General features: G+C 36.0%; 1 protein-coding gene across 1 annotated transcript; it reads left to right on the plus strand.

Annotated features, from left to right (window-relative positions):
- Positions 1-13,678: 13,678 nt before the first annotated feature.
- Positions 13,679-14,697, plus strand: LOC122603685 (CEN-like protein 1). The gene is made up of 4 exons (XM_043776461.1): positions 13,679-13,938; positions 14,052-14,113; positions 14,262-14,302; positions 14,395-14,697. Exons 1-4 carry the CDS (start codon positions 13,738-13,740, stop codon positions 14,610-14,612), a joined length of 522 nt encoding a protein of 173 aa, XP_043632396.1. The 5' UTR covers positions 13,679-13,737; the 3' UTR covers positions 14,613-14,697.
- The last annotated feature ends 1,711 nt before the right edge of the window (positions 14,698-16,408 follow it).

The following is a 16,408-nucleotide window of genomic DNA, read 5'->3' on the forward strand; positions in this document are numbered from 1 at the left end:
ATGACCTCTAGTCTCATTTCCACCCAGTGTGGAATAACTAAAAAAATCTCCCCCATATCTAGGAGCACCGGTATACATCCCATAGCCCGTAGTTTGAGTAGCCGAATCAAACTCAGGAGGCCTATACGAGTATATCTCCTGCTGATAGCCATGCGAAGGAAAGAGATAATCAAAAGTACCTTGACTAGGAGGCACTATCTCATGAGGAGTATAAGTAGGGATCTCTGGGCGCTCATCCTCATCCACTTGACTATATTGCTGCTGATGATATTGCTCATATTGCCTTTCCCACATTGGACGGAAGTGCTCTTGCTGACCGAGCACTCAATGAAGCATACTATTCGCCGTCCGGGCATTATCAAGCAACATATCCGTAGATCCCTGTAGACCAAAAAACAGCCCTCTGCAAAGAAGATAAGTCAAAAGAAGATGAAGAAGAACCGGCTGCAAACTAGGGAGCACTAGAGCCATCCTCCCTACACCTCTTTCCTACCGGCCGTTGTTCCTCTGGTAAATCTCCTACAAACACATCCCTTCCATCTACCTCAAAAATCAAACCAAAACTAATCAAATCATTTATTCCAAAACGACTACATGGAACCTTCACCAAACTCCTTGTATTCCTATTTGTATCAAACCCCAACATCACAAAAATCTTGCAAATAAAATTCCCACAAACAAGCACACGATCCTTATGTGTAGCAAGATACTTAGCTAACACATACGGTGCACAAGCAAAAGTAGTGGGGGAACCTTCATAAAACAACCTCATTAACCAAGCATCAGTGGGTGAAACTTTCTCATTGTGATCATTTCAAACCAAAAAACAATGGGTGATCATACGGTGGATAACCTTTAAAATAGGTACCTGAATTTCCAATACCTTACTCACCGTCATGGCTAACTTACCACTACCACCAATCTCAAACCAAAAATCCTTTGTTGTTTTATTATCATCAAAACCAGTCACATCTTTGTCATACACTCCCTTTCTCAAAAACTCATAAGTATCCATATGATTCAACTCAGCTCCCGAAACCATCCCAGTAAAGTAAGCAAACTCAGGCACCGTACAATGCCTTTGAACCCCCCCTGCCCGAAAATGAATAACTTTCCTTGTATAGAACTCCTCCCTCTTCAAATTTTTATCAACTCTAATTGTGCTCAAAAACTCAAGACACCATTCACGAACCTGTGTCATATCACAACTAAAAACATTCTCCCACATCCTATATGTTTTTATCTCACCATTTGCATTTCTACTCTTACAAGTAATCATTTTCATCACAGGGTCTCTTATATTTAGCTTCTCAAAATCCCCCCAACTAACTATTTTGGGTTCCATGACATGTTTGTACCTTAGGTCTTGAAGACGGTTCATGTAATGAATGCGCTCATTCCCTGTAACTCCTGGAAAGCGCAACCACTCATGTGGTTCTGCGGGATGAGTCTTGGCACTCAAGGTGAGCGCACTATCTCTAAAGCGGTGGTTGTCATTTGGGTCGGGTTCACCGATGTCATAACTAATCCCGGGAATGAATTCCTCACTGCTACTTGAACCCTCCATTTGCTTCCCTTTCTGCAAAAATAAACAAAAACAACAAAGCAAGCAAACATAAGTCACGGGAAACAAAAATTCCAGACACCCAGGTGCGGCGCACCCCCATACTGGTGCGTCGCACCTCCTGAAGTTTCAAAATCCTGCACCCCCGATATGCGTCGCACCCCTATATGGTGCGGCGCACCTGCCTCAAAAAATTTTCTTTTCTTTTCAAATTGATTCCAGAATTTTAATGAACAAACAAACAAACTTCCCTTTTAATTTCAAACATATATCACTTTCAAAAACCCCAATCATAATCTAAACAAACAACACGAAATTAATCGAAATTGAAACGATTACTCATCAATTTATGCATCAACATACCATCCTAACTTATCTATAAACAAAACCCCCAAATTTTTTCCAAATTTCTCAAGAACCCTAATCCGAAATTCTTTGAAGTTAACGAAATTACTAGTACAATGACAATGTAATCAATAAAAAACACAAAACCCATTCAAAAGATTCAAGTAATTTCGTTTTAAACTCATTAATTTTGAAAATCTTCCTTTAATTTCGGATTAGAGATGAACAATGGAGAACAATGGAAGAACACTTACCCTTGAGAACAATCCCCTAACCATCTTGAAGAATAATGAAGTAGTAAAGAGAAATGGGAATTTGATTTTAAGAATTGAAAGTTTTTAGAATCAAAGAAAACAAAAACTATGAATGTGTGTGTGTTTTGTGTCGTGCCAGGAGAAGAGAAAAGAACAAATGGTTAGCCTTATTCCCCAAATTTTCGGCCCTACAAGAATTATAACCCAATCCAGAAAGTCAATGCAAGTCAAACTGAGTCAATCTGGTCAAAAGCATAGGTGGTGCGGCGCACCCCCAGACTGGTGCGTCGCATTTCCTTATCAGAAAGTCCCTTCTCCTGATTCACCTTCAGGTGCGGCGCACCTGCCCTCTGGTGCGGTGCACCTGCCCTCTGGTGCGGCGCACCACTAGCCAAACTTACCTTTCGCACTTACCTTGGCTCGTTATGACTTACCGTAACACTTTTAGACACTTCGGAACCTGCACACCTCAACTAAAAGCTATAAAAAGAGAAATAAACATAACTAAACTAACAAAACAAAAATCTTTTTGGTCTTTTTGATTTTTCAAATGTTTTTGGATTTTTCAATATAAAGAACAAAAAATGAAATAACATAAAATTAAAACACACGGGTTGCCTCCCGAGAATCGTTTAATTTATTAAGGAGACGTTAGCTAGACTCACATCCTCAATTACTTATCAATTTCATAAAATGAGAGTTGGACCACCTCAACTCCCTCATCACAAGTTTCTTCATTAAAAATCTTCAACCTATGGCCATTGACAATAAATATTTCCCCATTCCCTTTATACAATTCCCCATACCCCGAAGGATAAATATGCTTAATGACATAGGGTCCCATCCATCTTGAAGTCAATTTAGGTTGTTTCAATTTAAACTTTGAAATGAACAACAAGACTTTATCACCTACCTTAAAATCTTTCTTTCTGAACCTACGATCATGCCAAACCTTTGTCCTTTCTTTATAGAGCTTTGAATTTTCATAAGCATGCAATCTTAACTCATCTAACTCATTCAATTGTAACATTCTTAATTCACCACTTTCAAGTAAATCCATATTACAATTCCTAAGAGCCCAATAAGCTTTATGCTCTATTTCTAAAGGTAAACGACATGTTTTTCCATACAACAACCTATAAGGTGTAGTCCTAAGTGGAGTCTTGAATGCGGTTCTAAAAGCCCACAATGCATCATCTAGTTTCTTTGACCAATTTTTAGGATTATCACCTATGGTTTTCTCTAAAATTCGTTTTAATGCCCTATTTGTATTTTCTACTTGGCCACTTGTTTGCGGGTGATAAGAAGTAGAGAAACGATGATGAACACCATATCTCTCCAACACCTTAGCAAGTTGGTGATTCGCAAAATGAGTTCCACGATCACTTATTAGGGCCTTAGGACATCCAAAACGACAAAACAATTGTTTCAAGAAATCTATCACAACCCTTGCATCATTCGTTGACAAGGCCTTAGCCTCGGCCCATTTAGACACATAATCAACCGCCACTAAAATGTAAAGACACTTATTTGAACGCGGAAAGGGTCCCATAAAATCAATACCCCAAACATCAAAAACTTCGCAAACCTGGATAAAGTTTTGAGGCATCTCATCTCTCTTTGTGATGTTCCCTTGACGTTGACACGCATCACAAGTATCTACCAAAGTTTGAGCTTCCTTGAAAATTGTTGGCCAATATAAACCTGCATCAAACATGTTCTTACTAGTAACGGTTGGTCCATAATGACCACCGGTTGGCCCTCGGTGACATCCATCCAAGATCAAACGAGTCTCTCCACCCGCAACACATCTTCTAATCGTTCCATCTGCATAAACACGAAACAAATAGGGTTCTTCCCAATAATAATGCTTAACATCGGAAAAGAACTTTTTTCTTTGTTGATTTGTCCATCCTTTTGAAAGTACCCCTGCAACAAGATAATTAGCAAAATCTGCATACCATGGAACATTAGATTCAATACTCATCAAAGACTCATCCGGGAATGCATCATCAATATCATCCCCCTTTGGTTCCTCACGGTGAGGATCCTCTAACCTACTCAAATGATTGGCCGCTAAATTTTCAGCCCCTTTCTTATCCTTTATCTCAATATCGAACTCTTGCAAAAGCAAGACCCAACGTATGAGGCGAGGTTTAGCATCTTGTTTAGCAAACAAGTACTTAAGGGCTGAATGATCGGTAAAAACAATGGTCTTACTAAGCACCAAATACGACCTAAACTTATCAAATGCATACACAACCGCAAGCAACTCTTTCTCAGTAGTGGTGTAATTTTGTTGAGCACTATTAAGAGTCTTGCTAGCAAAGTAAATAGGACGAAAATGATTACCTTCTCGTTGCCCTAAAACAACTCCAACTGCAAAATCACTCGCATCACACATTAGTTCAAAAGGTTGAGACCAATCAGGAGAAACCATAATGGGTGAGTGAGTCTCTTTCAACAATACAAATGCCTTCAAACAATCCGAATTAAACTCAAAAGGCACATCTTTCTCAAGCAAACGAGTCATAGGTCGGGTTATCTTAGAAAAATCTTTAATAAACCTACGGTAGAACCCGACATGACCTAAGAAACTTCTAACACCCTTTACATTAGTTGGTGGAGGTAATATAGCAATAACATCAATTTTAGCCTTATCTACCTCAATCCCTACACTAGACACCTTATGACCTAACACAATGCCTTCTCTAACCATGAAATGACATTTTTCCCAATTAAGAACAAGGTGAGCCCGCTCATATCGCTCAAGCATCTTATCCAAGTTGGAAAGACACTTGTCAAAAGAGTCACCAAAGACCGAGAAGTCATCCATGAAAACCTCCATAGATGTTTCTAACATGTCTTGGAATATCGCGATCATATACCTTTGGAAAGTGGCGGGAGCATTACACAATCCAAATGGCATCCTACGATAAGCATACGTGCCAAAGGGACAGGTAAAGGTCGTCTTTTCTTGATCATTGGTGTCAATGGGTATTTGAAAGTACCTGGAGAAACCATCAAGAAAACAAAAATACTCGTTTCCGGCTAACCGTTCGAGCATTTGGTCAATGAAGGGTAAAGGGAAGTGGTCTTTACGGGTCGCATCATTTAACTTTCTATAATCAATACACACCCGCCACCCGGTAACCGTTCAAGTAGGTGCAAGTTCATTATGTTCATTAGTGACAACGGTCATTCCCCCCTTCTTTGGTATAAAATGGACCGGACTTACCCATGGACTGTCAGAGATAGGATAAATAATTCCAGCATCTAAAAGTTTAATTATTTCTTTCTTAACGACATCTTTCATATTCGGATTTAGCCTCCTTTGTCTTTGAACACTTGGTTTGAAATTTTCATGCAAATTAATTTTATGCTTACAAAATTCGGGGCTAATTCCGGGTATGTCAGTTGTACGCCAAGCAAAGGCTCTTTTATTAGCCTTCAACACAGTCATTAACTTACCTTTTTCATCATCCGAAAGTGATGATGATATGACAATGGGAAGAAGTGACTTACCTTCGAGGAATGCATATTCCAAGTGCTCGGGAAGTGGCTTGAGCTCCAAATTGATTGGTGGATTGTCCACCGAAGTTTCAATTTTTTCAAACCATCCCTCTCAATCTCCTCAAAAGTCTCATCTTCCGGTGTTGACTCATCCGTGCTTACCTCCATAATCTCTCTTACCATGTCCGCAACCATCACTTGCTCTTCTTCACTACAAGCTAGCAAAGCTTCTCCTTCATCCGTGTCCAAGAAACTCATCAATTCCATTTCCAAAGCATCATCTTCTTCGATTACATCAATCCTGAAACATTATTTTTGTGGTAGAATAAGGATGTTGCACAGCTTTATCAATTGAAAACGAAATTCTATCATTTCCTATACCCAATGAAATAATCTTATCCTTAACACGAATGATGGCATCGGCCGTATACAAGAAGGGTCGGCCGAAAATAAGAGGAACCTTAGCATCCTCTTCCATCTCAAGAATAACAAAATCGGCCAAAAAGACAATATGGCCTACTTTAACACACAAATTTTCAGCAATCCCCATGGGATACTGAAATGAATGATTGGCGAGCCTAATGCTCATCCGAGTTGGCTTAAGAGCCGCTAAAGACAATCGCCTATAAACTAAAAAAGGCATTAAATTAATGCTTGCACCAATATCGGCTAAAGCATCACAAGTAAGCTTAGCATCAAGAGAACAAGTAATTAGAAAACTCCCTGGGTCTTCAAGCTTAGGAGGGATTTGATTTTGCACAATTGCCGAACACTCCACATTGAGGAAAGTAGCCTTAGCTTCCTCTTATCTGTTACAAGATCCTTGATGAACTTGGCATAATTCGGCATCCTTGAAAGCAAATCAACCAAATACACATTAATATAAACCGATTTAATCATGTCTACAAACTTACCATATTGTTCCTTGAGCTTATCCTTCTTCAATCTTTGAGGAAAAGGAACTTTAGGCTTATATGGCTTGACTTGAGGCTCAACAACCATCGGTTTAGCTACCAGTGTAGCAACCGGAGTAGTAGATGTAAGTGGAACAGCCGGTGTTTTCACGGCTTGGTTCGGCTCCATTACAATCTCTTCATCAACTTGTTCATCTTCTTCGTCCTCACTATCAACCTGCGTAGGAACATTAGTAGCACTAGAAATCGGAGGAGAAATAGGAGAATTAACTACCTTACCGGACCGAGTAGTAATGGCATTTACATGCTCATTCCTAACATTCGGGTGTTGATACTTATTACCTCCATCATTCGAACCGGAAGGTTTAGGATTTTGTTGGGTATTACTTGGCAATGATCCTTGTTGACGATTAGAATTACCCATTCTATCAAGCCTAACTCCTAAATCCTTGATCGCCGCTTGTTGACTTTTGATATTTTGATTCATCTTATAATTCAAAGCAGTGATATCGGTTCGGTAGTTCTCATTTTTCTTGTCTTGATCAACCATAAACTTCTTAACAAGGTCCCTAAGCTCGGCATTAGGATCAACAACTTCAATCGGTTGATCCGAAGGACCTCCTTGATTTCTTCCTTGCCATGAAGCTCCCAATGTGGACCTATAATTTCCTGCACCATTAGAATTAAAATTAGAATTAGAATTACCTTGGTACCGGTTTTGATAAGCTCCATTCCTTTGAAATAACCCTCGATTTGCAAACGGTGGTTGATATTGATTTTGAACATAATCAACTTCTTCATTCCGTGGCGCTTTATCACAATCTTCCGTGTAATGCTTATCACCACAAATGTCACAACCCGCAACCACCGTCTTCAAATCCTTTTCAATCAACCCGAACCTACCATCCATGCTTGCAAATTGCTTATCCATGTGACTTGCCAATGCCTTAATTTCAGCCACAACATCATTACTTCCACCACTATCAACCCGAGCCACACTTCTTCTTCCCGATTTCACAAGATCCGGTTTAGTTCTACCCGCTTCCTGAATCACACTAGTACGAACCATATCTTCCATAATCTTATAGGCTTCGTTGTAAGTGACATTATTAATGTTACCTCCACAAGCCCAATCCAATTCCCTTTGAGTACGGCTATCTAAACCCCGGAAGAAAATAAGAATGTGCTCATTCAATCGAATACCATGCCCGGGACAATTTCTCATCAATTCCTTCAATCTTTTCCAAGCATCTACCAAATCCTCACCACTAAGTTGCTTAAACGTCCGAATCTCCAACTTCATTGTTTCAACCAATTGAACCAGAAAGAACCGCTCAATGAATCCTTCCCTCAACTCTTCCCATGTCTCAAATATGTTTTCATCGAGATTCTTATACCAATTCGCCGCCTCTCCCGTGAGAGACAACGAAAACAATTCAAGCTTAACATGTGGCATTTGAGTCTCCCCATACTTGAACAATCGACAAACCTTTTCAAACTTCTCCACATGATCATACGGATCCCACTTAACAACCCCGTCAAACTGATTTTCTTCAACCCGAGACAAGTGATTACCTTTGACATTGAAATTTGGAGCGGTGGTTGGAGGACGAATAGCCGAGCCCCTATTAGGTGCAATGACTCGAGTACTTTCCCCAATAGTCCTATCAAACGGATGAACCATGTCTTCGGCCATGTTTCTAGGTGTAGTAGGAGGTGTAGAAGGTGGAGTTGAGTTTGGTGAATTTTTAGGTGAAGTTTTCGGTGGAGTTGGTTGTTTATTTTCCGGTGGTGTGGAATGGATGGAACTTTCGGCTTCAACGTTTAAGTTTAAGGAATCTATTTTGCTAGGTGAAAGGTTAACGGTTTTAGAAGGTTTCTTTCTTCGTCTCTTCGTCTTTCCCGGATTAGATTGAGGACTTACTAGTGGTATACCGGTAGCCCTTGTGGTCATTAACTAAGAAACAAACCTGAAAACACAAACAAAGAAAACCGTAAAACGCACCAAGTTACACAAACTAAACAAAACAGAAAAATTAAGACTAAAAATTGAAAATTAACCTAAGAAAGCAAGTAACTTTCTTGAACTTGAGTATAAGAAAGGATCAACTACAAAATCTCAAACTAAAGCTCTTAAATTAGTCCCCGGCAGTGGACCCGTTCGTATGCAATATAGTTTAAAGGTAAGTATAGGTTCGTTCCACGGAGACTACAAAGAGCTAGCGAGTTTTAAGTAGTTTAAAAGAGTTTGGTTTTTTAAAGACACCACGTCATCTTGGTTTTTATATTAAAAGTTAGTTGATTGAAAGAGTTAGAAATTCCTAAGAATTTATTGAAAAGAAAATTGTTTTATATCAAACAGGATGAGAAGATCATCCACTTTAACTCCATGATACACATTATTTAGGTTGCATTTAATTGAAGAACCAATTCAAATATGTTGATTTATAACCGAGAACTAAACAAAGACTCATCCCGTACCCGTCAAGTTCGTTACTTTATTCAATTCCCTTAATTAACTAGTTCCATTACTAAGACCGGTACCCCAAGACGCCTTTCATAACTTTCCTAGTCAACTAATTGTTTTGGTTATCTAGATAACAATTGTGTTTATTGATTGTACCCAACCATTAACCCATTAACCCTTATTAACTATTAATTACTTTCTACCGTATCCGTCATAGAAACAATCGCTTCTAACCAAGCAATCAAAATAACTTCTACACAACCTAGTTACCACTGAGATCATGCAAAAACTATCCGTAATTAAGAGTTAAATAGCAAAGAATCAATAAGCTAAGATTACGACACAACGTTAAATCAAATCAACTTGAATTCAAAAGATTATGCAACCATTATTCAATGTATCACTTCATCTCAGTGGATGACGAATTATTTAGCTACTCATAATCATAAACAAAGCACAAAGAGTAAAAATATAGAAGAACATATTGTACCAATGTGTAGAAAACAATTAAACGCTAAGAAAATCGATAACCGAATGCCTTGAAGCTCACGAACAACCCTTAGACCTTGATGGACGAAAAAGCTGTTGAGAATAGCCCCAAAGAACCCTAAAATCGACTAGAGGTGATTGTATATCGAATGAGAGGTTATGGTCTTGTATTTATAGAGTTTACAAAAAGTCTTCACAACCGACCTATAGGTGCGACGCACCAAGCTTCAAGTGCAGCGCACTTGGCCTTGTTTCCAAAAATAATCCTGCCCGATATGCGACGCACCACAGGGTTGGTGCGCCGCACCTCCCTGCTTTCTAACATCTTCCAACTTTCTGAGAAGAAAATGCTCCGCACCAATCTTCCAGGTGCGACGCACCTGCTCTGTTTTCAGCTAAAACTTGTAGTTTTCATTCCGTCTTCACTCGTATGCGTTCATGAACCATCCTAGTGCATCTTCTAGTCATCTGAAAGTTGTTTCTAACCATTTCACCTGTTCTAAGCCCGCAACCACTAATAATACCATCAAAGCATCGAATATACATGTAATTTGCACATATTTAAGCTTAAAACGATTTAGAAACGATATGAGAATATGCATATAAATGGACATATCAATGTCCTTTCCAGATTGTAAGGCCGATTGGAAATTTAAGCATTGTTGCATTTATTATGGGGAACTATGTTTCTAGGGATTTGAGAGAAACTTTGTGCAACTATTCGTGTCTTATATCATACAATCTCATATTCATTTCTATAAATTTAATCATCCATTTATAACCAATTGGTTTGACGTATATGGGTTTAAGACCTATAGCTCTGCAAAATGTTTCGCATTTTGAGCGAGTTTTATGGTTTCTTGCCGTTTTGGGCCAATCATATATGTGCATGCGTTTTTCAGTAATCATATTCATTTATTTCGTATGTTGATATAGCATACAAAATATATTGTAAACATGTGTTGTAAACCTGTTCCAAAAGTGTAATATTATGTACAAAATTTATTAAGATCTAATTTTCATTTGGAACATGTACTTTACGAGGGACTTTATTCAGGTATCTAGTATGTCCCTTTTTTGATATTTACCTCTAATCCTCTATTGAGGTTTCACTATGTTGGAAATTTCCACCAACTATGTTATTTTGCTCTTTTCTATTTCATGGGTTTTATCTCTATACTTGATTGGCCTCCCACGTTTTCTGTATACGAGAGATAGTACACGCACGTTACGGCGATGAGATGGTGGGGGTGATAGGTCATAGGAGGTGATAATTCATAGATTGTGATAGCCAAATGCCTTAGTCGTACGGGCTCCACCATCAGATTTAAAAATGCATCGAAAATATATCGAATGACATCTCTAATGAAAGAGCATGAAATTTTAAGAACACCCATTCAATTTTTGTAATTTATCGATATACGGTTTTTGAGATAAAATATTTTAAATGAATTAGAAGAATAAAGTGATTTATGTAGAAGAGAGAAAAGAATAAATGGTTGAGATTTGAGGATAGAGAGAAAAATGAGTAGTTGAGATTTAATGGTATTATAAACATATTAGGTAGAGATGTTTAAATTAGTAAATAAAGAAGAGGGGTAATTTAGGTAATTCAAATCATCTTTTCTTAAAAAAAAGGCTCCTCCTTTATAAGATAAATATATAGTAATTTCATTTCGGATAACTTTGATTAGAGCATGTGCATTTGATACTCTACTAGCTAATGAATTCGGGATCAACTCGGACATTTTAACTAAAATTTTAATACAAAGACATATATTAAAAAATGTATGTAACTTTGTTTGTTATTGATACAATAACGTAATGCTTTATATATAAGATTGACTATTGCATTATAAAAAAAAATGTTTCATTCCAATAAATGATTAGAATTTTTATTAAGCATTTTAAAAGTTTATTTACTCTTAAAAAAATTTAAGAACTATGACATTATAATTAAAATAAAAGTCTTTTAAGAAAAACATGGAGTTGACATATCATAAGTTTTCCAAAAATACATGTGGAAAACAATTCTTCTTTATTTATTATAGACATTGTAAAACAAAGAGAAAATTACATTTTTTTTACCTCAAGTTGGCAGTTTTTTACACTTTTAGTCTCTAACTAAAAAAATTGTAGCTTTCGTAAGTTTTGTGTTTTTTTCCGTTTTGGTATCACGTTCATACGGCGTTAATTTTTGCCGTTAACGCCCTCGCGTGACAAACACGTGAAGGGTATTTTAGTCTTTTAGCCCCCTCTTTTTGAGAAAAGTACACTTTTGATACCTCAAGTTATCAATTTTTTTACTTTTGGTACCTCATGAAACGATTATGTTTTTTGTTTTGTGCATCCATCGTGGAAGCATATTTATCAATATGATGCATCCAACAAAAAACTTTTTTTTTCCGATTTTGACGGAAACATCCTAAAAATACATCCGCCCCGAAAAGAGGAGAAACCTTCTTACATCAATTTTGAAGTGAATGTAGTTATTTATAAATCAAATGCATCCAATAATCTCACAAGATTGGTGGCCCATTGGTAAGGTTTTTGACCTTGGGGGATCCACCCGGGTTCGAGTCCTACTTTCCACATTTGTGGAGGTGAATTAATAGGGATTTTTCGAGAGTCTTGGATTTCATCCCAGACATACGTGTAATTTAAGACTAGGGGTAGATTAATTAGCCGTTCTAAAAAAAAAAATTGAACATTAGAAGTCTAGAACTACATCTCCATCATGATTCCAAGAAAATGGGCTCATTTGTAGTATTGGGCCATTATATGTTGAAACTAGTCCAGCAATTCAAGATGGGCCTCTAAACAAAGATCCATTTTTGTACCATGTTTTCAAATAGTTGTAACCGCTCGATCACCAAATAAATCCCTAGGTAAGATTATGAGGTAAACCTAAAAAAGAAAAGATGCATGATATATAGCTATGAATTTTATTGATTTAGTTTAAATAAATGATTTTACAGGAAATTGGAAAGCTCATTCAGTGAACGGGAAGTTTATTGCCTCTGATATTATCTAATTAAAATACTTGATCGAATTGTTTCATGCTCAGATAATTGTTAAACCTATCACCATTTCTTCTTAATTTCTTTGTGGTCAATAACTAAGTGGCTTTAATTTGATGCAGATACTTGATCAATAATGTATGGGTAGTCAAGAAGATAACAAGGATCAATTTGGAAGCATTCCACTTTGGAATGACCTCTAAGCAAACTGGCACTAGCTACTCCATCTCTTGAATATGCATATTTTTATCTTTAACATTATTTTGCATAAGCTTGACTATATATCAAGGCATAATCATGCCTCAACTCTTAGGTCCCGATCACATAGATATGATCGCGATGGAGACTAGCTGTTTGTAATACTATACATCATTTAATTAATTTGTTCTGTGTTACATTAAAGTGTATTTACTCACTATATATTATGCTACTTTATCTGTTAACAATGCACTAAAATAAAAGTAGTCATGCTCAACCCTTTTGGGCTGCCAAATTTTTATTTAAAATAAGGTAGCATATCACAGCTTCCAGATTAACAGTAAAATCGGCACTAATGATGGATGGGAAACATCAGGAACATTCTCTAGCTATTTAGATCCGACATGCTTAGAATGATCGACCGATAGGTTTCTATAAATGTGAAGCATAAGCGGAAAGTTTGAATCCCATTATTTATACGTACGGACACCCATCCTCCAGCTTCTAGTAAAGATTTCCATTTCCCATATTTGGTTTGTAAAACAGCACATAAATTCTCATTCCTCTGCAATATGGATTATTCTAATGAAGGAAGTGGGAAAAAGGGAGGAAAGGGAAAAAGCTTTATTCTTTGATTGTGCAAAGTGTATTCTTGAGTAACCAATAAGCTTTAGACATGATGAACTTCTTAATATAGTAATAAAGGTTTGATTGGAGAATTTTGAATAGGATCTCTTTACAAGTACTTACAGAAAAGTTTCCAATTTTGGTAAAACTTTATGCTGCTGAATCTCTTTACTTTCTTTAAGCTCTCCATATTTGTGTCCCTTTTCTTAATTTTTCTCCCTATATAAAGAGTCTTAATTATGCATCAAAATATATACAACTCATACAATTTCAAGAAAAACATCAAACTCCACCTCTCTAGGTGTACATTTCTCGATCTCTCGCTCTAATCGTCGCCATCTTCATAATGTCAAGAATGATGGAGCCACTTGTAGTAGGAAGAGTGATAGGAGAGGTGGTGGACTCATTCACACCAAGTATCACGCTGAGTGTAACGTACAATCTCAATAAGACGGTCTCTAATGGTCACGAGCTCATGCCTAATCTCATTACTTATAAACCCCGTGTCGATATTGGTGGAGAAGATATGAGATCTGCCTATACTCTTGTAAGTTAGCTAGCCTCTTAATCTCTAGTCTAGCCAATATATTTACATACATATATGCACTCTATATCTAATTTGTGTTTGATATAAACTTTTTTATTTTTGATCAAATGAAGATAATGACTGATCCAGATGTTCCAGGCCCAAGTGATCCTTATCTAAGAGAGCATCTTCACTGGTCAGATTGTTATACACCTACATATATACATTTTTTATATCTGTGTTTTATGATTACTATATCTTCCTGGGACAATATAATATATATGAATTAGATTGAAGTTTTAATATAGTAGTAAATTTTAAACCAATTTTTTAAAATTTTTCAGGATAGTTACAGACATTCCTGGCACTACTGATGCTTCCTTTGGTACATATATACACTTTAATTTCCTTTGTTCAATTGTTGATATTTATGAGATAATTTTATTATTTATAGAAATGGTTATACTACTACTACAGGAAGGGAGATAGTGAGCTATGAGACACCAAAGCCGGTGATAGGGATTCACCGCTATGTATTCCTGCTGTTTAAGCAGAAAACAAGGAAGTCGGTGTGTCCACCGTCTTCCAGGGATCATTTCAATACTCGTAGCTTCAGTCAAGAAAATGGCTTGGGGTTACCGGTTGCTGCTGTCTATTTCAATGCTCAAAGAGAAAATGCAGCCCGTCGAAGATGATTAATTAATTATACATATCGTGCATTTAAATTGAGGTATCTCAACGTACCGAAATGAAGAAGAAGAAAGGGGAGAATGAGTAAAATAAAACAATAAACTCTTGAATATATCATATTATGTATGAATTTTAGTTTGTTTTAGAGATTTGATTGAAGTATTTGTATTATGTTTGCAACTCTAATCTAATAAGCAAGTAATAGTTTCTTTGCCTTTCCAAAAACGAAAGTACTCGTAATAGTTTCTTTAAGTAGCTTAATAATAAATGGTTTTGCCCAATACGATATCTAAATCACATATATTGAGTTTTCTAACGACATCACTAAGAATGCTCTTACTAAAGGAGTGTTTGCCTGGTTCGATGTATTTGGAGGTGAAGAATGGGTAAAATAATCATTAATGATGTTTGATTAAGAAAAACGTGGATAATCAATGCTAGAAGTAGGCAATGACCTATTATACAATAATTTGGGGGGAATGACTATCAATACCCCACTCCTTCTCTTACATCTCATTATTATTAATATTATTATTATTATTATTATTATTATTATTATTATTATTATTATTATATAACGAGATACGTTACCCGGGGGTTGCCCCGGGAGACATTATATGTATTGTGTTCCGTATTATGTTAAAATTATTACATGCTTTAAAAACATTATATAGCTCAAAACCTGAGTTGATATTGATATTTTAATAAGTAAGCAATTATAAATTAGAAAAATCGACAGTATAATTTTATAACAGATTAATATATTATATAAATTATAAAAGATAATAAGTATGAAAGTAGAATATTTAAAATAAAAAAACGAATTAATAATACAAACATAATTAAAGCTAATTTCCCAAATAATTGAAAATAGAAAGTGAAACAAAAATAATCCATATAATAAAATATCAACCGAAATAACATTGAAACTAATAAGGATTGCAAACAAATTTTTCGGAGATAGTTAGGTGTATATATTCAAAACATACACCCTACTGTTATGTGTATATATACTATGTAATAGTTCACTTGTAATAAGATAAGATAATCTTTAAAATGTTACAAACTTAAAAAATAATAATATGCAATTAAAATAAGTGATTTTTTTTAAACAAATTGGAAGCAATTTAAAAGATCAAAACATAATTTGTCAAGCTCAAAATTAAGAATATAAAATGGGTTCAAAAGAAAATGAAATGGCCCATTAAGAAAATAAAAACGGGTCCAAAGAAATAAAATGGTCTGTTACTATTTTTTGCACGCATTTCTGTACCTTTGTTTTTAATATATATATATATATTTTATAATGATAGTATTTTTTACCTATTACCTTTCTCTAACCCTTATCTTTCTCCTTTTTGAACCAAGCACCCCTTAAGTTTCATATATTAAAACAACTCTAAATTTTATGACAAAAGTACAACAAATTTATCCACATTAATAACAATCCCATGGGTTGTCATTTAGCAAAACTCTCATTATCATGTCTCTTTCTTTTACATGTACTTGAAAGATTGAAAAAATAAATTAACACGAATCATGAAAGAAATTACCTTGAATTGTAACTAACTAACCAAATGTTTATAGTAGGAATGAATTAAGGTTTTGGACATTGTATGTTAACAACTTGATAAATTGTCCAAATTATGTAATATGACATACATGCATGGCAACCCATATGAACCGTCACGTGCAAGTTTTTGATTGGTCGACTCATGATTTGAACATTTTTACTAAGTTCTTAACACACAATATCCAATTTGATAATTGGTTCTTTATAGTTAGTGTTACTTAACCCAAT

This window comes from Erigeron canadensis, chromosome 1, assembly GCF_010389155.1.
Source record: "Erigeron canadensis isolate Cc75 chromosome 1, C_canadensis_v1, whole genome shotgun sequence".
NCBI lineage: Eukaryota > Viridiplantae > Streptophyta > Magnoliopsida > Asterales > Asteraceae > Erigeron > Erigeron canadensis.